A 27,972-nucleotide genomic window follows, 5' to 3' on the forward strand; every position below is an offset into this window, starting at 1 on the left:
TTAAACGAAGGGCAAGAGACTCATTAAGTGTGAAAGGTAAAGAAAAGAATCAAAAATAATTCTGGCTCTTTGGACAAATGGCTGATTCTAAGTATGGGGCAGAAAAAGTGAAAGATGTACCTGGACCATCTTGCTGTGCCTTAAATAAGGAAACGCTTATAGACTGATAGGGACATGAAAAAACAACATGAAAGGACTCCCTCCAGCTACACTGGAGAGTACACTTCTTTCCAAAGTAATATAGTGACTAAATATAGAGGGAATGATAGTTTAGAGATCATAATTCACCCACCAATGTAATCATATATACCAGTTAGGATGATCAGTGAATACCAAAACCACTGAGTAAAAGTTGGGGAACAGAATATTCACACAGTCTCAAAGTTTCACTGCATGGATTGCCTATTATTTACAAAGGGAAAAATTGAGATTTTACAGTATAGAAATCTACCAGACACTACTTTAAACAAGGAAGCAAAGGACACAGCAATAACGGGACAAACTGACATCATGCACTTCTTGCTGTGCCACAATGAAAAAGACTTAATGATTAGAATTCTCATCAAAAATATGTAACCTGTACCTAATCATTGGAAAATTTCTGAGAAATTTTATATTGTAGCATATTCTACCTTCTATAAAATAACTAACCTGAACACTTCAAATATTTTAATGTCATGAAAGACCAAAACAAACAAATTTAAAAAGCAGAGGAATTATTCTAGGCTAAAGACAACTAAAGAGACACAATTACTAAATCAATGGGGGGGGGGGGAACAGCTAAAATGGACATTATTGGAACAATTGGAGAAATTTGGATATGGACATTAACATGATAACATTATATTAATGTTAAATTCTTGAGTAAAATATTCTGAGTGAGGATAATAATATTATACTATGTAGGAGTGCCCTTGTTTGGGGGAGATGCATACATGCTTGAAGAATTTAGAGATGACAGCCATGAAGTTTACAACTTACTTTCAAAATTTCAGGAAAAAATAGAAAAAGAGAGAAAACAAAATATTAACAACTGGTGAATCAAGGTGAAGGGTATTTGGGTGTTCACTTAGTCTCTTTCAACATTTCTATAGACTTTTAATTTTTTAAAATAAACTTCAGGAAAAAATGTTTAAATGGCAATATCTTTAGAACAAAAAATTCCAGAATCTACACATCTGAGAAAACAGTTGTGAGGAATTTATTAGAGAGAAATAATTCTGAAGGAAAGAAGCACTGTGATACATCTTGAGTTTGGGAGGAAAAACCAGATGAGAATACATTTTCTTTTACATTCCATATACAAGTGTTAGCATACGGTATTTGTTTTTCTCTTTCTGACTTACTTCACTCTGTTTGACAGACTCTAGGTCCATCCACCTCACCACAAATAAATTGATTTCGTTTCTTTTTATGGCTGAGTAATATTCCATTGTATATATGTGCCACATCTTCTTTATCCATTCGTCAATGGACACTTAGGTTGCTTCAGTGTCCTGGCTATTGTAAATAGAGCTGCAATAAACACTGTGGTACATGACTCTTTTTGAATTGTGGTTTTCTCAGGGTATATGCCCAGTAGTGGGATTGCTGGGTCATATGGTAGTTCAATTTTTAGTTTTTTAAGGAACCTCCATACTGTTCTCCATAGTGGCTATATCAATTTACATTCCCACCAACAGTGCAAGAGGGTTACCTTATCTCCACACCCTCTCCAGCATTAATTGTTTGTAAATTTTCTGATGATACCCATTCTAACCGGTGTGAGGAGATACCTCATTATAGTTTTGATTTCCATTTCTCTAATGATTAGTGATGTTGAGCATCCTTTCATGTGTTTGTTGGCAATCTGTATATCTTCTTTGGAGAAATGTCTACTTAGATCTTCTGCCCATATCTGGATTGGTTTGTTTGTTTGATACTGAGCTGCATGAGCTGCTTGTAAATTTTGGAGATTAATCCTTTGTCAGTTGTTTTGTTTGCAAATATTTTCTCCCATTCTAAGGGTTGTCTTTTTGTCTTGTTTATGGTTTCCTTTGCTGTGCAAAAGCTTTTAAGTTTCACTAGGTCCCATTTTATTTTTGTTTCTATTTCCATTTCTCTAAGAGGTGGGTCAAAAAGGATCTTGCTGTGATTTATGTCATAGAGTGTTCTGCCTGTTTTCCTCTAAGAGTTTTATAGTGTCTGGCCTTACATTTAGGTCTTTAATCCATTTTGAGCTTATTTTTGTGTATGGTGTTAGGGAGTGTTCTAAATTCATTCTTTTACATGTACCTGTCCAGTTTTCCCAGCACCACTTATCGAAGAGGCTGTCTTTTCTCCATTGTATATTCTTACCTCCTTTTTCAAAAATAAGGTGACCATATGTGCGTGCATTTATCTCTGGGCTTTCTATCCTGTTCCATTGATCTATATTTCTGTTTTTGTGCCAGTACCATACTGTCTTGACTACTGTAGCTTTGTAGTATAGTCTGAAGTCTGGGAGCCTGATTCCTCCAGCTCCATTTTTCTTTCTCACGATTGCTTTGGCTATTTGGGGTCTTTTGTGTTTCCACACAGAATCACACAAAAAAGCATATGCATACACACACAAAAAAAGAGAAAAAGGAAAAATATATATATATATATAAGGAAGAGAGCAACCAAATCAATAAACAAATCTACCAAGATAATAAGCTCTAAATACTAAACTAAGATAAACATAAAACCAGAAACAAATTAGATGCAGAAAGCAAACCCCAGTCTACAGTTACTCCCAAAGTTCACTGCCTCAATTTTGGGATGATTCATTGTCTATTGAGGTATTCCACAGATGCAGGGTACATCAAGTTGATTGTGGAGATTTAACCCACTGTTCTTGAGGCTGCTGGGAGAGATTTCACTTTCTCTTTGTTCACACAGATCCTGGGGTTCAGCTTTGGATTTGGCCCCGCCTGTGCATATAGGTCACCTGAGGGTGTCTGTTCTTTGATGAGACAGGACTGGGTTAAAGTAGCAGCTGATTAGGGGGCTGTGGCTCACTTAGGCCAGGAGGAGGGAAGGGTACGGAATGTGGGGGGAGCCTGCAGCCACAGAGGGCAGCATGAGGTTGCAACAGCCTGAGGCACACTGTGTATTCTCCCGGGGAAGTTGTCCCTGGATCACGGGACCCTGGCAGTGGTGGGCTGCACAGGCTCCTGGGAGGGGAGGTGTTAATAGTGATCTGTGCTTGCACACAGGCTTCTTGGTGGCTGCAGCAGCAGCCTTGGTGCTTCATGCCTGTCTCTGGTGCCTGTGCTGATAGCCACGGCACACGCCTGTCTCTGGAGCTCAGTTAGGCGGTGTTCTGAATCCCCTTTCCTCACGCACCTGGAAACAATGGTCTCTTGCCTCTTAAGCAGTTCCAGACATTTTCCTGGACTCCCTCCTGGCTAGCTGTGGAGCACTAGCCCCCTTCAGGTTGTGCACCAGCCAACCCCAGTCCTCTCCCTGGGATCTGACCTCCGAAGCTGGAGCCTCAGCTCCCAGCCCCCATCTTCCCCAGACAAGCCTCTCAGGCTGGTGAGTGCTGGTCAGTACTGATCCTCTGTGCAGGAATCTCTCCGCTTTGCCCTCTGCATCCCTGTTGCTGCGCTCTCCCCTATGGCTCCAAAGCTTCCACCCCACCCACCCCCTCTCTGCCAGTCGAGGGGCTTCCTAGTGTGTGGAAACTTTTCCTCCTTCACAGCTCCCTCTCAGAGGTGCAGGTACCATCTCTATTCTTTTGTCTCTGTTTTATCTTTTTTCCTTTGCCCTACCCAGGTACGTGGGGAGTTTCTTGCCTTTGGGAAGTCTGAGGTCTTCTGCCAGCATTCAATAGGTGTTCTGTAGGAGTTGTTCTACATGGAGATGTATTTTTGATGTATTTGGGGGGAGGAAGGTGATCTCCACATCTTACTCCTCTGCCATCTTGAAGGTCCTCTCTCAAAATCTTTTTTAAAGGTTTTACCATTTGAAACCTTAATACAGTTTAAAATTTACTTTTATCCTCAAAAACTTGCTGATTAGCAATGTTTCTCTCTTTGCCAATGCAGATTGGCAGTTATGCTTCTATTCAACACTAAGGAACTGTGGCATTGATGAACTATGGGACCACATTTTTATGTGACAAACTTGTAATTACATGGTATGTAATTTTCCTTCAAGGCACTTACCACAGTTTGTAAGTATACATTTATTTGTGTGTATGTCTTAGTCTCTCCAGGACTGAGTATCTTGTAAAATGAGTATGTTGAACTAAATCTGATTTCCCTTCCAGTTCCAAGAGACTGTATTCTAATGGGAATATGCTGAGAGGAAATAATGTCAGGATAGCAATTTCTCTCATGAGAAGAGCCTGCTTCCCTTCAGGTTACCTAGTGCTGACCTGTAATATAATTGTGAGAGCCAGACCAGCAATGGACCGTGCACATCCAAATGTGGAAAATGCATCTAGTGGTTCAGGATACTTATATTCCTTTTTGAAACTCTGGAAAGTAAGTTGACTCATTATTTTTAAATAACCATTCTGAAATATCTATGAAAGTCAACATCATAAAGAGATACACTGATTAAAGCAGATATATTGATCAAAATAGCCAGATATGTCTTTTTTTATATTAAGCTGTGATATTTTAAAAGGAAATAAATCAACCCCTTATCTCTAAGCAGTTTACATGAAATAGAGGCTTAAGAACAGTTACCTAACTAATTCAGTTAGGCAAGACATATATACTATTCCTCAATGTCTAAAATCAAAGTTGTTTGTGTTAGATCTAAATTGGCTAGAGTTGCTTTATTTACCCATTAAATTATTTTTATGTGTAACTATAATCCAAGGGAAAATCTGCATGTCTAAGCTGATGTACTAAAAATAAAGTTGCAGAAATATTTTTATGGACATGGAAAGATATTCAAATGATCCTGTTCATTTTTCTTTGGAAAAAGGGTATAATTTTTATGTAGTATATCTATATCTACCCCAGCTTTTTAGTATGTAGTCACAGAAAAATATATTCCACATGAGTACGTACTCTTAGAAATCTGGAGAGGAAATAATGGCGGTCACTGGGTGGACAGGATATATGTACATAATTATTTTTGCTTGTCTGTACTTTCTAATTTTTTAAATTGTTAAAATTAGAAAAGCTGAAAATGCTTATTTATAAAACATGAAAATAATATAGAAACATAATTTTAAAAAGCACACGTTCCTCTTTACTGCCTCTACCCCACATCATACCCTACCTCTTGAAATCCTACTCTTCTCCAGAGGTGACCTTTTTATAGGTGCTTACAAATATTATCTATGTCTCTTTGCACAAATAAACAGGGGTTTGTTAACATAATCAAATTATTTTCAAACTGCTATTCTAAGATATCATACACATTTTTCCATATAAGTATATTTCTGTTGAGTAAGTAGACTCACTCTGTATGCAATGACTATGTATTGCTTTAGTAGGAAAAAATTAAAATAAAATAAACTTTGTTTTAAAAAATAATAAAACAAAAAGTTCACATTACTTCCTATGTGCAGTATACTAAGTAGATGACAAAGAATCATAGAATACATATATCTTCAGATCTTAGAAATCATCTATACACTCAGAGCCTATCTGCTCTTAAACTTTACATACAATTCTAATCAGCTTTTTTTTTTTTTAATTTTGCAACCCAAAACTAATTACCAACATGAGTAGGTGGGCATTGAGGCAGATCCAGATATTAGTAAGAATAGCTGAAAGTCTGACTTCAAAAAAGAAGAAAAATAAGTATGACAGTATAGTCTGTATCATTTAATATATAAAGCAATCTGAGCTTTACACAGCTATTCAATAACACTAATGATCTTAAGATATCAAAAAAGGTAAAATTTTATCTTTACATTTCTGATTGAGAAAGTAGATCTCTCTAAAATGCAAGTTATAAAATAAATAGTCAAAATCAATTTTTAAATATTTGTAATTAAAATAAGAAAATGATAGTTATCTCAAAAATATTTTAAAAGCAAGGTTCTATAATTTGATATTTTATGTTGTACCAGTATGTTCTAGATCTCCATTGGCTCCTCAAATACGGGTACATCTTAGCTACTAGAAAATTAAAACACCTGCTTCTCTTTGGAAGAGTCATAGTGTTACTAGCCCCTTAGTAAAGGTAAGACACTCTACATCCCTCCCTGTTTCACTGCATATAAAAACATTCCATCCAGTCTATAAACAAACATTTTTGTTTTCACCAGAATAATAGGTTTCTGGAAATGAAACAAACAGGAGCCCGTCTTCCTAAAAAGGTCAGCCCAAGAAATCTCAGAGGTGTATAAACAGCTGCACACCAGAGCTGTTGCCAGTTACTTGTACAGGGTAGCACTGGAGTGAAACGGCACACACAGAGGTATTATGGGACAAGTTGAATTAAAGAGCTTTTCCTCTTATATCTTCTGGCACAAACTTAGTAACTTAGGTGATTACAATGGAAAAAGCTTTGGGTAACTGATGCAAACTGCCCACCCACAGCTACACATGTACTGAACCTGTCTTCAGCAAACAGCTATACAGCCTTACCTCTGGCTGTGGCAACTTCATGCTTCTGATATGTGAGTTAGTTGAGTGGAGTCCATCAGCTCCTCTTTTGCACATGGGCTCCCTTCTCATTATTAAATACACAGTACTGAACTCATCTATCCTGAGACTATATTGCAAAAAACTCTATTCTACTTGCCTTTACCAGCACTTCCCTTTTTGGTCCTCTAACTCTATTCCCTGTTTTTCCATTTAATCTGAGTTGAGTGTCTATGTAAACTAACCCCCCAAATTATCTCCAGTTAGTACATACCAAAATCGTATATAAGGAAATTCTTGTCAGGAAGGAGATTACCATGTACACCCTTACCATCAATACCACAAAGTTAGTAGTATGGTTGCAGCAGCAGCGCAAGAATCCATCAATGACTCCTTTTTTGTGACAGCCATGTGTGTCCCAATCCTTCAGGGAAAAATTCCAATAGACACAGGCATAGGAATGAAGCTGTAATTCTTTTTCATTGTACTGTGAATTGATAAGACAATGGCAACTGATTTTTCAAAATGCTTAATTGGGTAGAAAAAATCAAATAGGCCAAGATAAGCATATGAGAAACCAATTAGACATGTACAAAGCATAGCATCTTCATTACAGGTTGAGGAGAGGAAAAAGGATATAAAATTCAAAGTAGTTAATTTTGGGTTTAGCTAGTCTACAAAAATATGGATGGGGGAAGTTAAAGTGGATACTGTCAAAGAATCTTTCAAAGAATTGTTCTGTGAATTTCTTTTGCCCAAACTGTCCCTGGTTTTGTAATCAAGAGTGGGCTGAATTATTTCTGTTAATAGGAAAACTCACCCTCGGACTGAAGACCATTTCAACAGAAGTGCTCTGATCTTCTTCCACATTTTCATCAGTTTTGCTTGAGATAATATTTTGACTAAAATGTGATTTAGCTATAAAAGTTTTTGATTGGAAAAGCTTGTTGTTCTAATACACTACAAAGCCACATGCCTTGGCATTAGCTGTGAGGGGGGAAAAGGACACTAAAATTAATAAATGAACCCTAGGGTAAGCAAGAAACAAAGTCCCATGCCATCACTGAACTGCGTGACTGCTTAATACTTGGGTAAAGTACAGAAAACGTGGTTTGTCGGCTGCCTTTATTTAATTGCAGTGTGTAATTAACATATATGATCTGTGGTTGGCTATTCCACCCTCATTAAGTTTTTTTCCCGAGATAAGATTCCTTATGTTCTAAATGGAAACCATAATTCCTGCCTAATCCACCTGAAAAAAAATTGGAAGGATATCATGTATAAAGTAAACATTCTTGCTTTCTATGCAGTGAGACGGAGTGAACACGATGTGAAGGTAGCTCAAGACCATGCTGCTTCCCCCACTGATAAGACATCAAACGAGAAACAGCAGAGGGTGAACAACAGGACAGCTGTACCTACAGGATTGCTCTGTGAGGTCTGTCTCCCATTCAGAGGGACTGAGCAGGGACCACTGTATTAAGAGACTGGAGCTCAAGTTGTGCATATCAGGGAAACAGCAGAGGGTGAACTCTGCTGTCTTTCACAAGTGAAAAACTTGTGTGTGTGTATTTGCGTGTGTGTGTATATATATATGTGTGTGTGTGTGTATACACACACACACACACACACACACACACACACACACACACACACATATATGTATATTATATATACAAGGAAAACTAAAGCGGTGGTGGTGAGACCAGCCTAACCAGTCTTGTGCTTTGAGAGATAGGCAGGCAAGGCCCTGACAGCCCCCCAAATGTCCTCCACAGCCAGCCACTTTGCTCTGTCTTCATCTGTGAAATAAAGACATTGGCTTCTGAGGTGTTTTCATGGCATGTTAAGCCCACCAAATTGTTCCTCCTGGATACTAGGTGACAAAGTTAACCCTAAAAATGTAGTATGGCTTCTTTTTAATCTTATTTTTATAAAAGAATGACATGCTTGATGTAAAATCCAAATCCATACAAGTATATAGATTTAAAACATGAAATTCCCTACTCACCCCTCTCCTCATTTCTACAGTATTCTGGTTATTTATTAGAAAATCATCTTTTCATCTGGATAATTAGATTCACTAGAATAAATTATATTTACCATTATCTTATAATTTTAAAAGAATCTCCATATCTCTAGACATAAACCTCCTTGATGTTTATTTATATTCTCTTTTTTCTTTAACAAGTTTGTCAGAAGCTTGCATATTTTTCATTAGTCTTTCATGGAATCAAATTTTTATTTTGTTGATCAACTCTAGCATTTGTTAATTTCTATTTTTATTAATTTCTGCTCTTTTTATTAATTCCTTCCTTCTATATTTCTTTACATTTATTTTAATTTTTATGCCTCTTTAGCTGAATTATTATTTTTTAACAATTTCTTTTATTATCTAATAAATTTATTAAAGGCTATACATTTTCCTTTAAATATATAAATTCTAGGCATACTGAATACCTAAATACAAACACAAACACTAAAAATATTCAGAAGAAAATATAGGAGACTAGCATGACTTTAGTAGAGCAATGAATTTTTTTTAAGTACCAACTACAGAAAAAAGATTGATACATTGGACTGCATTATGAATTAAAATTTGAGTATGACAAAAGACACGAAAAACCAAGTAAAAGATAGCTATAGACTGGAGAGAAGATATTTGCAACTTCTACAACCAATAAAGAATTAGCCAATTAGAATTATATAACCAATGAGAATTATGAACTTAGTCTTTCTAAAATATGTACTTTCTGGCACTGGATTTTTTTATTTGGGGAGAGAATAAAAGTAAATGTGTTGCTTGGTTTGCTTATTGTAGTTGAATTACCTTTTTTTTTTTAGACTCTGAAAAGTACAATGTATGGATACCAAAGGGGAAAGAGTGGGGGGTGGGAGGAATTGGGAGATTGGGATTGACACATATACACTAGTGATATTATGTATAAAATAGACAACTAATGAGAACATACTGTAGAGCACAAGGAACTCTACTTAATGCACTGTGGTGATCTAAATGGGAAGGAAATCAAAAAAAGAGGGCATATATGTATATGTATAGCTAATTCATCTTGCTGTACAGCAGAAACTAATGCAACATTGTAAAGCAACTATACTCCAACAAAAATTAATTAAGAGAAAAAAAGAAAAGTACAAACATTTCAAGATAGACATAAGAATTTCTAAAGGGCCACATGCAATATGATAAGGAGCTAATGGTGGGCACCATACTAGTAGAGGTAACTGAAAATTGGTACTGCAAGATGATGACTGCATCAATTACATAAAATATCCCAAGGTCAGGTCTATAGGATGAATTTAAGCCTGTGAGTGCCATTCCACTAGTAAACACAGGCAAACTTATGACTGAGTATTTTTTAAATGTAGTTTTAAATGTAAAACTGAACCACTTTAGCTAGATTTTTGTTGGAAAACAGATTTGCATCCATGGCCAGAGCATTTCAATTCTGCTACCCTCCAAAGGGTTTTTGCAAAGAAAGAGAGGAAAAAATAAAAAAAGAAATTATCCCTATGGCCTAGAATAGTAGACTTGACATTAACATAATTTGTCAGAACTCAAAGATACTCAAACACAAATTATTCAGTGTGAAACAGTAAACATTATTTCTTGTTCAATGGATGTAAGTTATTAATTCCATGAATCGGAGTGCATTTTTTCATGTAATATAATTTGAGACCTACTTTTCGTGGTGTTGAGCAAGATCTGAAGTTCAGCCTGTTCATTCAGATTCAGTTTGTCCACACTTGCATTTACAACTGTGGAACCAGAAACCAGAGAATCCCTAGTTCCTATGAGAAGGAAAAAAAGCAGAATTTCATAAAAGTCTACACTTTCACGAATAGAGCATTATCGGTAGCAGAATGCTCTCTGCTATTACAAGAACCTGAAACAAACAGCTCACCTTTCAGCACAGTGAAGAGAACACCTGTAGATCCCACAGTGCCTTCTGAAGAGAAATTAACAGACTGTATTGCTATATTAGGTTCTACCACTGACGTGTTGCCCAAAGACATGGAACAAGTTTCAATTTGCTCAATAAGCCTGCATAGAATAAAACGTAACAACATAATATTGTGGAGATTTGTCATAAAATCAGTTGTGTGTGTCCCACATTCCAGTAGAAAGGAATGACCACAGAATTCATGCGATCACAATATTGGCACAATTCCCTAAAAATATCTGACTTTCTTTATGAGAGTCTTACTTTGTTACTCATACCTTTTTTTAAAGTTCTGGTGGACTCTTCCCACTGACAGGTACCTTGGACACAGATGCCAGAAAGCTGGAATTCAAGAATGACAGATTTCCCAGTAGAAACAGTCTTTGTTATGCTGCTTTTCTCATAAAAGGATGGCGCTACCACCCCCCAATCACCAGGCATTTGATTCTTGTTTCTCCAGTGTTGAGACTCAATTTCCACTTATTCAGCTCTCTCCTCTCACACAAACCCCTCGGGTTCCAAAGCATCTCTTATAAGTGTTGACTCCTGAGGTGACAGTTTCATATGGAATTATGGAAGAGCAGAGCTCTGAGCTCATTGCCTCGGCTATTAACTAAACTTTGCAGGTTTTCACAATGTTCTTTTCTACTTTGGATAAATTAGAAGATAGATTAGATGGACGGTGGGAGGGAGTGGGGGGAATCTGTTAATTTGGTGTTCTCCAAAGGTAAGTCATAAGACTGTTTCTTTTCCTGTTTCCTATAAAAAATATTTCCACTCTGTACTTGACAAAACAAAATGTCTATATCTAAGATAACTGGTTCAATCTAGTTTTCCCAGAAATGAAAGAATTTCATTAATATGTAATTGTTCTTTATTCTAAATCTTTATTCCTGCCACTAATATATCTTTTCCCTTCCCCAAGTGAGACTTAAAAAAGAAATAAATTTTTAAATAATTAAAGAAACTTCATAAAAAGAATGTGATAGTCATTCATATGGAAACATTCAAGTCAACTTCTCTATTTCAAAAGTTTTCCTTTCATAACACCATTTTCTGTAATTTTCAGCAATTCACACTATGCATTTCCCACTTAATGAATAGCAATCATACTCCAGAGATGCTTTCGACAGGAGGAGTACCTAACACAACTGCAATCTGCTAAGAACATAATTCATGCATTCATTCAACCAACAGTGTCTGTTGAGCACCCACTAAAAGGTCAGTACCTGTGAAACACTGGGGATACTAAGGGGAGCTCCTTCAGGCATTTGAAGGCTAAAGGGAAAAATGGGCCAGGTACATGGGGGTGTTTGCTGCTTTTAAAGGGCTGCTCTAGCCACAGCCACTTGTAAGGCCTTTATTCCTTCCATATTATTCTTTCCTCCTCTTGTCGTAACTGATTGGATGATAGGTGGGTGCATGTCTCAGAGATCCCAATCAGGAGGCTGGCCATCAACCTGGTACAAATGACTAGAAGCAATCAGATTCTTTCCCCTAGGAATCTTCCATTTAGTGCAGCAGTTATATCAGAAAAGCCTGGCTTTCAAGGGGACCAGAGAGGTCATTAGAGTCGGCCCTCCGTATCCTCGGGTTTCGCTTCCGTGGTTGGTTGAATTTGCTAATGTGGAACCCCCCGCAGATACGGATAGCCAACTACACCATTTTATATAAGGGACTTGAGCATCCGGGCATTTTGGTTTCCGTGGGGAGCCGGGGAGGTAAGAGAGGGGGCGGTCCTGGAACCAATCCCCCACGGATACTGAGGGAGAATTGCATATCATTGTAAGGACAAATACAAATTAAAAATGAGAGGCTTAATTCTTCCTGTGGAAAATAAGGGAAGGAATTTCACTCCCCTCCTTTTTCTTTGAGCATTTACTTTAGAAAACTTGCAGGCACTTTCTCTTCTCTTTGAAATGTAAATAAATCCTTTTGAAAACTAGATTGGCATTTTGTCAGGTTTATGATCTAGGAATGTCTTTCTCAGGGACCTGGGAACCATCTCTTTGAAATGGAAACATCGAGGGAGCTAGCTAGTGCTCCTATCTCCCAGTTTCTGTGGGAGAGTAGTAGCTTAACTTCGGTGTGTGGGCACCTTGCTCCAAGTTGCAAAACTACCTCCTTTCATAAAGATATGAAAGGTTTGTTCTTCCTCTGGATAAAGTCAATTAGCTAACACAAAAGGTCACCTCAATTACCCAGTTAACTTAGGATAAACTGTGTGTGACAAATAGTGCTGTCGAGTTCTCTTAACTGAGGACTAGTTATTATTTATCTGAAAACATGTATGTAACAGGTTGTATCTGCTTGCCTACATAAGGAGGTCAGATTCCCTTCTTCCTCCCAGTCTCTTAGGGGTTTGTCCGTGATGTTCGTCACATTCTGGTTTAATGCTTGTACAATAATTAAAGTGTTTTCTTTCTCTACTACCTTTGTGGAGAGGATTTCTGGGTTGGGAGAAGATTTTGTTTTTAATTTTACTTCCCCAACATCATGAAAGGGTTAAATTATGAGAGAGAAGAAACTATAAATAAAGATGAGACATACATACATGTTTACTGAGTCATGTTAATGATAAACACAGCTGCTAACCTATTTTTCCAAGATTTAATATGGATAAGTCGGTATTATGCTAGTGATTTACATACATTATCTCATTTGAGCCTCACAAGAATCCTGCTGAAGCGAGTCCCAAAATCACTCCCATATTACACTGAAGAATCTGAGGCTCTTTGGAGAGATATGGAGTAATTTGGCCTAAATCATGTAGCTACTAAAAAGCAATCCCTAAGGGCTTCCTTGGTGGCGCAGTGGTTGAGAGTCCGCCTGCCGATGCAGGGGACGCGGGTTCGTGCCCCGGTCCGGGAAGATCCCACATGCCACGGAGCGGCTGGGCCCATGAGCCATGGCCGCTGAGCCTGTGCGTCCGGAGCCTGTGCTCCAGAACGGGAGAGGCCACAACAGTGAGAGGTCTGCGTACCGCAAAAAAAAAAAAAAAAAAAGCAATGCTAAGATTTGAATCCAGAACCGTGTGATTTCAACAGCCTCTGCCGTTACATTCTCCCACAGGGAAGACCCAAAACTGCTCTACTGAGAGCTTCAAAGCTGCCTTGGAAGCCCTGCCATCATCCCCCTGGTCCAGCATCCATAGGGCCCAGCTGTATTATGATCCTGTTCCTAGGTTCCCAGGAGATTCCATATGCCTCTTTACAGTAACTCTCTTTTGGTTAAGATAACTTGATCAGCTGTCTTGTAAGCAAAGGAAGCTGGCTAGAACAGAAATGCAAACAGAAATGTGCAATGGAAATGTACAAGGTAGTCAGTATTAGCAGTTTTACTTCCCAAAGTTAGGTAAACAAGGACAATTAGGAGCTTGAACGGTAACAGCAAAGTTTCAAGGTTATGGATCAGTCTTTACAGCAAGTGTTCAAAATGGAGACATAAGGTCTTAGATTCACTGATTGAGTCAGATGCTTTTACCAGCAGGGACTCTGCCCTGGCTGGGCCCACTTCAACACCCTGCCTCCTCCCAGTTTAGAACAAGAGAATACATGAAAGGATGCTGGGGAGCTCTGCCGTGACAACGTGCAATGACTGAAGCTGGAGTGAGTTCTTTCCTCCCTGTCACTCTCTTCTGTTTCACTCTCACCCTGTCCACTTCTCCCCATATGTGTAGAAGGGGAGTTCAGTAGCTTAGAGACACAAAAAGGAAACTGTCGATGAAAGAAGGGGAAAGTCAGAGTGAGATTCACCATTTAGGCTGGTGCCTATCAGGAGACCTTGCACGTTGGTCTCACTTAAGTGGATGGAATTTGGAAAGGAAGAGTTGCCCCAAGTAACAACTAATTTCCTTCCAGGGGAGAAAGGAGAGAGAGAAAGATTACCTCTGTTGGCAGCTCACCAAGAGTATTCTCCTGAGGAGAGCTAAGGGCTTGCTGACACAATTTTAGGGCTCGAGATTGAGGCGAAAGCCTTATTTACATGAATAAAGACCTGAGTCCACAAGGGTTTACGCAAAAGATCACGTGGGAGAGGGTAAACTGATAGCCCATCCTTAGACAAATAAGTAGACTAGAAATTCGGAGTGGGAGGAAGGAAGGATTGAGTGTGGTTACACCATTTCATATTTCAACGCATCCTATATTGAAATGTTTTATTTATCCTCTAAACACCTTCTTCTATGCCATTTGGACTTTACACATAAACCGCACAGAATCGTTTTCTTTTTTCTCCATGCCTTAAGCCAGTAAAATTCATAACTGTTTATTAATGGGACAGTGTTTTCATCTATCTCATGATCTGTGACTTTCTCAGCCAAATCCCACAATGGCTCTCTCCTCAGCCTTCTCACCAAAAACATCCACTCCTCTCCTTTGCCTCCAGCAAGACTGCAAACACAGAACCTCCAGCTCTGAAGGGAGTTCACTGAACATAGACTCTGGACCAACTTCAAGAAAAATGGGAGTGTTCACACTCCCAGTGAGAAGGTCCCAGATATTTTCTAGAGAAATCTGAAGTCATAAAATACACCAGTTCAATTGTTTATAACACCTCTACCATCGTCTCTCAGAATTATAATCTTGTGAATGTCCTGTTTCAGGCATTTGCACTTTTTCTACCTTGAGGACTCAACACTAAATAGGTACTGGTTATAATATTAGAGAACTGAGAACTACTAGGAATTTCTCCTAAGGAAATAATAGGTCATGCGAACAAAGATTATGCACAAGAATGAAATACCAAAAGACTTGAAGCTATCTAAATGTCCAGCAGCAGAGAACTGCTTAAATAATAGTTGACTCATATTATGCAGTTAGCTAAAATTTATGATGTAGATGCATAGGTATTTATATTAAAAAGATGTTTACAAAGTATTAAAGTGACAAAAACAAGTTATAAATTAAAAGAGTATGTAGTATGATACATACACACAGAGAGAAAAAAAATCTGGAAGAATACATACCAACAGGTTAATAAAGGTGAGACAATTTTTAAACTTTTGCTCCTCTATATAGTTTCTTATTTTTCTACAACGAGCATGCATATTTAATTAAATTTTTAAAGAATTAAGAAAACTGTATATAAGATAAAAACACAATGAATTCATAGAGAGACCTCTATGAATAAAACATATGAGTTTTACTATAAATATACAACCCAAAGTAATCCATAACATAGGAATAGAAAAGAGAGAAAGCAGGTAAAGTTCGATCCTTTTTTTCTTTTTTTTTTTTCACTGTAGCCTTGGGAAAGCTAAAGAAAGCTTAATCAAAATACACTAGGATCTTGGGGAGAGCTGAGCTAGGGTCGGGGGGCAGCAGGGGAACTAGAAATGTGTCTTGCAAAGTTATTCTGTTTTTTGCAGCTCTGTGCACTGAGAAAGGAGTTGGAAAAACTATGCATGCAGTGGTCCCTGGGGCATGCCAAACAAAGGCTGGGAAAACAAGTCGTAATCTAAATCATCCCAGTTACTCTTTATCTCCCAGGCCATGGCCACCCCTGGAACCAGGAGTTAACATTTACCACTCCATTTAATAACTGAAGATCAGGTGGAAAGCTAAGGCTTTAGTCTGCATTCCAGAGGAATCATCCATTTAGTGCATCCATGAGAGAAATAAAGACACCTCTGCTAATGCTTTAACCTAGAAAAGTAAGCAGCACTTCGTTAGGTTTTCCTTCCAAACTGGAATTGTGCTTACGTTGCAAAGGTAGCATCATTATCACTACCAGCAGCAGCCCTTTGAGAAACATCTTCACTGGCATCTAGAAGTTGACTCACTGTTGTTACAGCAACTATTTTCGCCTGCCAGGAAGAAGGCCCTGATCATCACAGAAGACACATATCACACATCATCATCACCATACTTATCATGAATTATTATGGTATCAAGTGGCACCAATGGTATGGTAATCTAGAGGTGTTTTTCAAAATCAAAGGCTTGTTTTTAATCTACATAAGATGGCAGAAAGAATAAAAATAAGGCTCAGTGAAAATATAAATCTAGTCAATTAGGAAGCTTAGGTCTCTGGATTTGACCTCATAGCAAGGTCTTTCACAGAACCTCCACCCTTACCCCCAAGAACACAAAAGCAGATGCCTGGATACAGAAGCAGAAACAAAATAAGAATGCAGGGCTCTTCAAAACATTACAGCCCATAATACTTAGTATAATGTATTAGTGATACTTACTATAACTATTAGACTTAGTAACTATTAGACTTAGTAAAATTATTTCCAGTTTTCTTACAATTAAAAACTCAGGAGTACATCAGCATTTGATTACAGTTTAACTGCCTTCTTTTGGGATAGTGATACCTTCTGTCTTTATCGGCTAATCCTTCCATAAATTCTACATTTGGTGGTCATTATTTTTCTTTCAATTTTATTAACTTGTGATTTGCATCCCACTTTCTTTCTAGGGAACCTAGGGTAACAAAAAACTATTTTTTTGAAATAAGACATTTAAAGGGAATAGAAGTAAATAGATATTTTCAGGCCATGTTGATATCCCACTAGTAGACACTGGGTCATTCCATATTGGTGGTTTATATGCCCTGCTAGACCAGTACCCAAGCTGTGCCAATTGGTAAATGTTGCCTGCAGTTCTCATTTTCAGGTACCAGAGTTTAACAGGTCATGATATCAGAAATGTAAACTAAGCTTAATGTTTTTGGAAAGCCAAAAACAAAATGCAAATATGACCAGCAGAAAGGGATCCCAGTTTAAAATAGCACGATCCAAAGCGAGTTTCTTGGAACTCTAGTTACTTGGAATTGAATAGAGGTGAGATGTCAAATATAGTTGATAAACATATTAATAAAGTGAAATAGACTTGTTCATTCCAGGACTTTCCAGAAGGTTTAACACAATAATGATCATTGTGACTATCCCAAGAGAGAATATGTGAACAAGGAGCCCTTTTCTATTTCTTCGAGCCTCTCTCAGCAAGAGTACTCTGCAAACTGGTTTTGAGCAACCTGACCATGCCCAAGTCCATACCATGCAATAAGCAGAGTCTGGAATGTCTTTCTTTGTTCCTTCCCTCCCCTCCTCTTTTTAAAAACTGTGTGAGTTTTACCTCAGGTAAAGCATTTCTGGTTATGTTAAAAATCTGTCCAACCACTTTAGTAGCAGAGGTGATGTTCTCAGGAGTTAATTTACTGGCATCAGATGTAAAATCCTGGTTTCATCAGAAATATTTTGAGACTGCGTTGAGATGTTGACAATCTGTTTTTTTTAAAAAAAGCCCTAACTTTATACAACTGTGTCTAAACACTGCAAGTAACTGCAGATGAATAAGCTGGAATTGAGCTGCTCCTCAGTCTCCTAAACATCACATCCACTCCATTTTTCATGTTTGCTTCTTTCCTTGCACAAAGGACAAAGTACGTGCAGGCCAGTGGCTTTCCCAGCCCTTACTACGTGCCAGGATTAATTAACTATGAGAGTCTGTCTTAGCTAGATCAGTGCTCCTCAAGGTGTGATCCATGGACCAATGTTGGTTCACTAATTGTTACAGGGTCCATAGGGAGATAAGAACAGAAACTGAGAGTAAGTGGTCAGAAACTGATATACCAATTCTATTGGTCTGCAATGGGTTGGAAATTTTTAAAGCTAGCTTTTCAGCACAGAGAGTTTGGGAAGCACTGACCTAGGCAACCTCTCCAGGTACCAATGAGCCTCGGGGCTCTGGGTCGTGAAGCTAAAGGATGTTAATCCACATTGTCTTTAGTCATGTGTCAATGTGTGTGTGTCTGGGTGGCTTATTTTTCACTAGATGACGGCATCATTTCAAAGATCAAACCAAGGTCATAGGCTATTCACCCCGGGGGAAGAGTCAGAAACAATGTCCAAACAGTAGATAGAAACAATGCTCTCATTTGACAGCCAGGTCTCTGCTATGTGTTAGGCACTTTGCTAGATGTATTATAGATGTTATCACATTTAATACACAAAACAACATTGCGGGTTGAGCACCCTCACCCCTCTTTAAAGGCTTGGAGAGGTTATGGAGCTCACCAAAAGTTCAGACAGCTTACAAATGACAGAGCTGAGAGTAAAAAACTGGCTTGTCAGACTCCAGAATGTGCAGCCGTTCCCCCAGTCTGTGTAGCTGGTACAGCCTATATCGTTGGCAGCCACCTCCACACTCCACCTCATCCCCACCCCCATACAACTGTGATTAGGGAGCCAGTGTGGTATGGTGTAGACTTTAAAATCAAGACCAGCTCCATCACTAGTTGGCTGTGGTTCACTGGGCAAAATACTACACTCTCAGAGACAGTTTCCTCATCTATAGAATGGGTACATCAATACCTACCTATATAGTTGTTTTTAAAATTAAAATAACATACATAAAATGTTTGGCACAGTATTTAGCATGCAGTAAGTGCTCAGTAACTAGTAAGTGTGATTAGCTAGAATTATTTATAATATGAGAATAAAAATCTAACACACTGAGGTTATATAAGGACTAAATGAGATAACATAGGTAACATGCCTGGTGCCCAGAAGGAACACATAAAGATAAATTTCTTCTTCCTCCCCTTGCTCGGTCCCAGGAATTAACAATTCCACGCATCTGCATTTGAGTATATCCTTAGTCAAAATAATTTAAGTGGCCTGAAAAAATATTAAGTCAGTTATATTTCCTACTTCACCAGCTCATGGATACAGCCCTGAGACCAGCATCAGGTTCTGAACTTTCCTGCTTCAAAAGGTCTTTGGTCATAGTTTGTTTCTCTTTATTCTGATCCAGTAGACCATCAAAATACCTTTGTTTTGGTCTCAAATGTCAGGGATCTATTTTCAGTCAAAACTTCAGTGGTCAAAATTATGAGGCCATTTAAAACATGTTATAGATTATCATTTGCTGAACTCTGCCAAACCAACATGTCCAACTGTCCCTTTTCCCAAATGGATATCAACTTTAAAAAATAAGAATGGTTTTAGTTACTAGTCTTTGTTATTTCTAATTTGAGAGTTTTAAAAGCATTGATTTGGCAACAAGTAGCAGAAGAACAGAGAATCTGCACAGAGTCTGAACTTTTTCCCATTGCCCATCTCGTGGAACATATGGCATACCTGCTTTTCCAGGGTTTCCAGATTTTCATTACAATTTCCCATTGTCACATTTTGTAATTCTATCTCTCCATATTTATTAAGACTGCACAGCCGGGTTGCCACTGGATTGCCCACTTTAATAAAAAGAAGATGGGGGGAGGGATAAATTATGAGTATGGGATTAACAGATACATACTACCATATATAAAATAGATAAACAACAAGGGTTTACTGTATAGCATAGGGAACTATATTCAATATCTTGTAATAATGAATAATGGAAAAGAATTTTAAAAAATACATGTATATATATATCTGAATCACTTTGCTGTACACCTGAAACTAACACAATATTGTAAATCAACTATACTTCAATTTTTTAAAAAAAAGAAGAAATAAAGACAATGCTTCCAAAGATGGGAGCAACCACCTGCTCCAGAACACATAACCCCTTCACAATGTGATTTTACTGCTCCTCCCATCAAGAAGTCAAGTCTGTTCCTCCACTTCCTGAATCTAGGCTGGCCTTCTAACTTGCTTTGACCAACAAAATGTGGTAGAAATGACACTGTGTGAGTTCCAAAACCTAGATCCTCAAGAAGACTTGAACTTTGGGTCTTTGCCCTCTTGGAATGCTATCCTGAGACCATCATATAAGGAAGAAGGTCTAATCTACTGGAGGATGAAAGGCCATGTGGAGGAGAACTGAAGCCCTCCAGCCAACAGCCAGCATCAATGTCTTGTGTGAGTGATGTCACCTTGGACCTTTCAGCACAATCTAGCTGCCACAGTCAACCCACAGGACTATGAGGAATTTAAATCTTTATTAAGTCAGTAAGTTTGGGGTGGTTTGATACACAACGATGGAAAAGTTAATCAGATAATCACTACAAGAATATTTCAGGCAGATACCACTTGTCTTGATTTTTAAATCCGGAATCCAAAAGACCTGTCAACTATTCTCTTCCTTTGAAGTCTGCAAGGAAGGTTTGCCTTCCAATAGCTAGGGACATAAGGGCTTTGAATTGGATGTGATAGCGAATACTAGGCTGAGAGATCGGAAACAATATGAAAAATTCCTACTAAATATTTAATTATATGTTGATCTTTCCTTCTTTATCCAAATCTGGATAACACCTGGAAGGCAAAGAGTTTTATTGTACTGCAGTATCTAGTCTATGTGTCGCTGGCTCCCAATAAATACTTGTTGAATCATTAGGTTTATTTCCTAGGATTATCACCTGAGCCTCTGTATTTCAATGTCCTCCTATGGCTAGTACTTAAGAGGCTGTTAATAGATTAAATCACCTCCAGCTGTCATTAAAGGGACAGCTGATTAGCAGATGAACTCTCCTTAGGACCAGCTTTGGGTAACTACTTAAGGGCGCAACCACTAGAAACATTGAAACTACAGATTGCTTCTACAACACTTAAAGAAGAAGGTTAAAGTCACTCATAAGATTGCTCCACCTCTACTCTATGGCATAATGAAAATTTTAAGCATATATGTAGGATGTTAATTTTTAGGTGGTCATAGTTCAAATGCATCTTTTCCTCTATATTACCTACAAGTATGAACCTACCTACTCAAGATCATTGAAAAGTATTTTGGTCATTTGCTATATACAACCAAATAATTAGAAGTAATTATTAATACTAAAGCAAATTTGCCAATAGTTGGAATCTGTACGTTTACATTATTTTATGGGCTCAGTCTGAAATTCAAAGGTAAGTATAATAAACATTTTCATAATAGTTACTCAGAAAAGAAAAATACATAACCAAATGAAAGATGATGATTCTCTTGTCCCCAAAAAAGTAATAACTTTCAAGCAAGTGTGATGTCCCTTGATGGCTATATTACTGACATTTTTATGCTACCTGATTCAACAGCACAGTTATTTTTTGTATCTGTTTTGTAAATTGTAATGAAATATTTAAGGCACAAAAAACATATAAAAATTATGACGGTAGGACTTCCCTGGTGGTGCAGTGGTTAAGAATCCGCCTGCCAATGCAGGGGACACAGGTTTGAGCCCTGGTCCAGGAAGATCCCACATGCCTCGGAGCAACTAAGCCCGTGCACCACAGCTACTGAAGCCCACACGCCTAGAGCCTGTGCTCTGCACCAAGAGAAGCCACCACAATGAGAAGCCCATGCACTGCAACAACAACAACAACAAAAATTCGTCATGAAGGACCTAGGGGCAAGATGGGAATAAAGGCACAGACCTACTAGAGAATGGACTTGAGGATATGGGGAGGGGGAAGGGTAAGCTGGGACAAAGTGAGAGAGTGGCATGGACATATATACACTACCAAACGTAAAATAGATAGCTAGTGGGAAGTAGCCGCATAGCACAGGGAGATCAGCTCGGTGCTTTGTGACCACCTAGAGGGGTGGGATAGGGAGGGTGGGAGGGAGGGAGACACAAGAGGGAAGAGATATGGGGATATATGTATATGTATAACTGATTCACTTTGTTATAAAGCAGAAACTAACACACCATTGTAAAGCAATGATACTCCAATAAAGATGTTAAAAAAGAAATCCAGGGGAAAAAAAAAGCAGCTATTTTCCTGATTCATAAAACAATTGAAATATCTAAAAAAAAAAAAAAAAAGAGTAGCCCCAGCTCGCCACAGCTAAAGAAAGCCTGCACAGGAACGAAGACACAATGCAACCAAAAATTAATGAACTTTAAAAAAAGAGAATCTTTTAAGAAAGTGACTTGTAAAATGGGATCATCAACTTAAACATCACTGATTCTGATGTTAAAATAATTCATGCCCCTCAGCCAATTACAAAACAAAATTTCTTCCTCAGAAAAATCCCTTCCCTTTCATAGGAATTATTTTCTTGATTTAAAGAGTGATTATATGAGGAAGCAAGAAGGGAGACTGGTAAAGTTACAGAACAGAGATTTACAACAACAGGATTAAAACTGAATAAAAGTGCAGCTGCCTAAAACCCAGCTTCCTCCATCTTGGAAACACTTCTCTGGACTTTTCTTAAACCCCAAAATGCAACCTGCCCTCCAGGAACAGTCACATGAGTTTGATTTATTATCAAGTTTGCCTCTTGGGGGAGTATGTAATTGAGTAAAATGAAAGCCAAGAACTGTAACATGGGTATAATAATAACTGCCTCAGAGACAGTTGTCAGGATTAAATGAGAGAAGGTATGTGAAGTTTTTTAGCACAGTACCTAGAATACAGTAAAAAAAAAAAAATTAACAGTAAGTTTTATAAAAATGAAACATATAAATAGTATACATATAGCCACATTAATGTTCACTCTATAGCCAAACAACAGCGACTTCTAATTGAAATTTACTTACAGCAGAATTTAAATTGTTTTGTACTTTTTCTGCACAGAGGCCATTACTTTTTCATAAAAAATAAAAGTGAGAGAGATATAACTTGTTTATATAAATACGTTAAACCTAAACCATAGATATATATTCTGTTTATATTGAAAATAAATTTTGAAGGCAGTAAAATTAATTTACCCCAAATTGTATGTGTATATGTTTATGTATATTTTTCCTGAGTAAGACATTCATAGTTTTCATCGGTTTCTCAGAGATATCCATGACCCTCCCCTTAAAAAATGAGTTTAAAAACAATTCATCTCTATACCCAGGTAAAGGGACTAAAGTGAGAGCGTTCAATACTTCCATGAGATGGGATGAGACGGGATGGAAAGGGGCGGAGGAGAATGACTGGAGAGGAAGGGAGTGAAGTGGAGAAGCCAGAATTTACCAACTAAGACAAAGTCTGAATACAGTGCACAAAACAAAACAGTAACAGCAAACCATACTGGTCCTTCAATCTTTCTCTTTAGGTGGTACCGATAACCCCCTCCTTTTCCACTGGGTTTACCCAAAAACTGAGGGATGTCCCTTACATAAAGAGCCACTTCAAAAAAAATTAGCTAGAGCAAAGAAACGTTTGTCTTCTGAGGAGCTGGTATGCTTTTATTGTTAAACATGGGTTCTTTTTATTATTGTGCGTTTGGGGCCTTAGCCCTCAGGAAACACAGGGATATGTTTTGTATTTATTTTTAGCAACTCCTTCTAGCCTTTGATTTTCATTTACTTTCTATCCCCAACCTTATCCTCTTCCTTACAGTGCTTTGTACTTTGGTCCTTGTTTTAATGGTTCTATTGTACCTGTGTTCTTTATAAGTCACCACAAATTTCCCTTTAAAAGTAGATGTCTTGTAAAGGAAGAAAAGGAGGGAAGAAGGGAGGAAGGAAGGAGGGAGGCAGGGAGGAAAGGAAGGCAAGTTCTTAAAAGTATACCCTTGGGCTTCCCTGGTGGCGCAGTGGTTGAGAGTCCGCCTGCCGATGCAGGGGACACGGGTTCGTGCCCCGGTCCGGGAGGATCCCACATACCGTGGAGCGGCTGGGCCCGTGAGCCATGGCCACTGAGCCTGCGCGTCCGGAGCCTGTGCTCCGCAATGGGAGGGGCCGCAGCGGTGGGAGGCCCGCGTACCGCAAAAAAAAAAAAAAAAAAAAGTATACCCTTTAAATAAGGTCTTATAAATTTAGCAGCCTTAATAGGGTGAAACCTATACTTCATAATTTTTTTAAACCTCAAATTATTTTACAAACCTTAAATAAACAAAACCACATTTTCTCCAAGTTTAAATTTTACTGCTTTTATTCTGATAAATTTTTTCTTACTTGTTCTCTAAATCCTATTAATACAGTATTCTCTAAATATGTTCTTTGGGGAAAAAACCAGATCCATTCTCAGCTACCACTCCATCAGCAGCCAACGTATTTGACTCCTTTTGTCCTTGACAGTGGATCTTTGCAGGCATGCCTTGCGCTCCTGCTGGCTCCCCCAACCTTCTGTCCTCTGCAGTTACCTTCTCTGGGGGCAGACCACCCCTCCTGCCCTTTCTTTTTTTTTTTTTTTTTTTTTTTGCGGTATGTGGGCCTCTTGCTGTTGTGGCCTCTCCCGTTGCGGAGCACAGGCTCCGGACGCGCAGGCTCAGCGGCCATGGCTCACGGGCCAGCCGCTCCGCGGCATGTGGGATTTTCCCAGACCGGGGCATGAACCCGTGTCCCCTGCGTCGGCAGGCGGACTCTCAACCACTGCGCCACCAGGGAAGCCCTCCTGCCCTTTCTTGACTGGCATTATTTACCCTTATTTACTCAGTTTCATTAGAAACTGTCTTTCTGTCTCTTTTTCTTTACAAAAGGGAATGCTCAGCACCTCCAGTTTTGGATCCCTTTATGGAAAACCCCATGGCACAAAGGAACCAGCATTAGTATTATGGAAAGTCTCTGTTCTGAGTTTCTGGGGCTTCCCTTTAACATCATTGTTTACACACCATTGCCCGCCTTCACCTCCCTTTCTCAGGCTCAGCTCTGCCCTGCCACATAGCAAGTGACTAACAAATAGTTGCTGACTAACCAGGAAAATTGTTTTCTAAATGATCTTAATTTTTAACTAGTTTTCTACACCTGAAAATTGGGAACTTTGTGTGCAAAACATAAGATCATTTTTTTTACAATCCTAATGAAAACACTCCTAAACTTTCTTCTTGAAATGAAATTTCATTCTGCATATGTTTAATAACGTGTGTGTGTGTGTGTGTGTCCATAACTATTTTCCTTCCTTGGATTTAGCTAAACAAGCCCAAACATGTGCTATTAATGATTTAAATTTTTACTCGGCTATTCATTCAGTCAGGTGTTAAAAGAGCACGAACAGGCCAACTCAACTGTTGTTCGTCACCCTGCACACTTACGCACACACACACGCATGTACACGCATGTATTCATGTATACACGACCGTATGCTAGCCATTAATTGACGCTTGTCTTTTATATGTCATAAATGGCGGGCAGTCTCAGCCTAGACATGGCACTTTCCAGTACTGGTGTATCAGGTGGCAGGGACAGAGGCTCAATACCTTCTCTTGCTCTGAATTAAACATAGCAGGATGACATTACCTCTCTGGATCCTGATTACACTCTTCCAGATGCCCAATCCCCAAATGACGGCGGTCAGCAGCCCACACACAATGGCCACCAGCACCTTGAGGTTACACGCATGGCAGGAAGCCAGGGGAATCCAAACCACAAATCCACTTTGCTTCTTTTCTTCTTGAGCCAAGAACTTTAATCAAAAACTCTTCTAGGGGTCTTCCCTGGTGGCACAGTGGTTGAGAGTCCGCCTGCAGATGCAGGGGACATGGGTTCGTGCCCTGGTCCGGGAAGATCCCACATGCCGCAGAGCGGCTGGGCCCGTGAGCCATGGCCGCTGAGCCTGCGCGTCCGGAGCCTGTGCTCCGCAACGGGAGAGGCCACAGCAGTGAGAGGACCGCGTTCAACAAAAAAAGAAAGAAAGAAAGAAAAAAACTCTTCTAAAAAGAATATTTCCTTCTCTCAGGGTTCTATCAGCCTGATGTCCTCATTTTTTAGGATTTTTGAGGTTAATCAGGCAGGAAGCAGTTCAAATCACCTAATAAAAGGTACACAGTCTGCTTGCAATTTCCTCATCCTTCACTGAATGAGAACATAAAAAAAGTAATTGGGGTTATGGGGAAGGAAGATAACTCAGGGCAATAAAGGAGAAAGGGAGGGGATAGCTAACCGAGTCAAAGTGTAAATGTCCTGAGAAGCAGGGAAGTGGGGAAGGGAACAAAAAAAAAAAAAAAGAAGAGAAGTCAGGAAGGCAGTGGACCTGGGGATCACCTATGGTTCAGCTTCCTGTGTTTTGTTAAGAGGCTCTAGCAGAGGTAGACCAGCAGGCACTCCAGGCTGTCCACTGAGGTCAAACAGTGATGCCCATACATGATTCCAGTACTTGCACGTCTTTAAGAAGCCCATACTTTGGCAGCTACAGTTGGTGAGTGGGCATTACAGGCACATGAATTTTGAAAAGCACTGAAGCCAGCATTACGACCCATCTGTTATGGGCTGAACTGTCTTCCCCTAAAAATTCATATGGTGAAGTAGTACCTAGAATATGACCTTATTTGGAGATAGGGTCATTACAGGAGGTAATCAAGTCAAAGCGAGGTCATTAGAGTTGTCCCTAACCCAATATGACCGATGTCCTTATACAAAGAGGAAATTTGGACACAGATATGCATAGAGAGAAGAGGATGTGAAGAGACATGGGGAGAAGACAGCCATCTACAAGCCAAGGAAAGAGGAAGCAAACAGATCCTTCCCTCCCAGGCCTCAGAAGGAACCAACGCTGCCAAATGCCTTGATTTTGGCCTTCTAATCTCCAGAACTGCTTAACAAGAGATTTCTGTTGTTTAAGCCACTCAGCTGTAGTACTTTGTTACAGCAGCTGTAGCAAACCAATCCACCATCTGAGTCACTGTCAGCTGGTGTCTCTGCAGCTGCAGCTCTGACCCTCTCCTGCCCAGAGGCCCATGTTCTTCCTCCCTACCCCTTCTCCACTCTCAACTGCAAGAATGAATGAATGCATGCATATCCACCTCCGCAGTTAGAGCTCTGTTCCTGGTAGATTCAGATAGGTTTTACAAAAGAGGACACATTTAAGCTGAATTTTTTCAACCCCCAAACAACTATATATTTTTCCCTATTCTCTACAACACTCACCTTCATCAAAACAAAGCTTGCGGGGGACACACACATAGGCTCTAAACTTTACCTCACCCAAGGGTTTCAGAGAAACATACCGGTGTATCCCAAAATGGAAGAACTTAGAGGCAATGCTGCCAAAACACAAAATAGATGAAGGTGAATCCATTATCTCATTTACTGTGAATAGATTAAAAAATATCTGTTTCTGATATGTCTACATGTACATGCACAGAAAATGTCTGGAAGTGTACATAAAAAAATTCCTCTTGGGAATCTGAGGGATCTGATGAGAAATGTATTTTTCATTTTACACCCCTTTTATGATTTGAAGTTTTCACCTTATGCATTTATTATTTTTTCAATTATTACAACAATAAATATATCTATTATTTCTTCAATAATAAAGGGAATAATTTTCAATAAATAGCCAACGTAAGAAAAATAATACCAAGCACTATGCTATGCACTTTACATATCTGTATCTCATTTATAAATATGTACAATAACCCCATGGAACAGATACTATTACCCACTACATGAATGAAGAAATGAGACTTGGGTGGTATTACTCTCAACAGGAGCTCTGTGGTTAAGGAAATCTGGGTGACACTAGGTGACATAAAGGTAACAGCTTTCTTCAATTCTAGGATTTCTCAGAGCCTTTCGATGTTCAAACACCTTGTGAATTATCAAGTTGCCAGCATTATTTGACCACAGAATCCTCTTCTCGAGAAGAATCTCTCAGAAATTGCATTCCTAGGAATATGCTTTGGAACACTGTCTTGCATGAACATCTGCAG

General features: G+C 38.9%; 1 protein-coding gene across 1 annotated transcript in view; it reads right to left on the reverse strand.

The window, feature by feature from the left end:
* ADGRG7 (adhesion G protein-coupled receptor G7) overlaps positions 1 to 26,520 on the reverse strand; it is a gene marked incomplete at both ends in the record, with an annotated part of 63,440 nt that extends 36,920 nt beyond the window's left edge. Inside the window, 12 exon segments of the mRNA XM_079705271.1 lie at positions 4,374 to 4,486; positions 6,892 to 7,047; positions 7,381 to 7,512; positions 7,516 to 7,547; positions 10,263 to 10,370; positions 10,484 to 10,623; positions 16,225 to 16,328; positions 17,605 to 17,702; positions 17,705 to 17,753; positions 19,611 to 19,723; positions 25,562 to 25,727; positions 26,443 to 26,520. Coding sequence (XP_079561397.1) covers positions 4,374 to 4,486; positions 6,892 to 7,047; positions 7,381 to 7,512; positions 7,516 to 7,547; positions 10,263 to 10,370; positions 10,484 to 10,623; positions 16,225 to 16,328; positions 17,605 to 17,702; positions 17,705 to 17,753; positions 19,611 to 19,723; positions 25,562 to 25,727; positions 26,443 to 26,520 — 1,289 coding nt within the window.
* Between the last annotated feature and the right edge of the window lie 1,452 nt (positions 26,521 to 27,972).

The sequence above is a fragment of the Hyperoodon ampullatus genome (genome assembly GCF_949752795.1).
Source record: "Hyperoodon ampullatus genome assembly, chromosome: 5".
In the NCBI taxonomy this organism is placed as follows: domain Eukaryota; kingdom Metazoa; phylum Chordata; class Mammalia; order Artiodactyla; family Ziphiidae; genus Hyperoodon; species Hyperoodon ampullatus.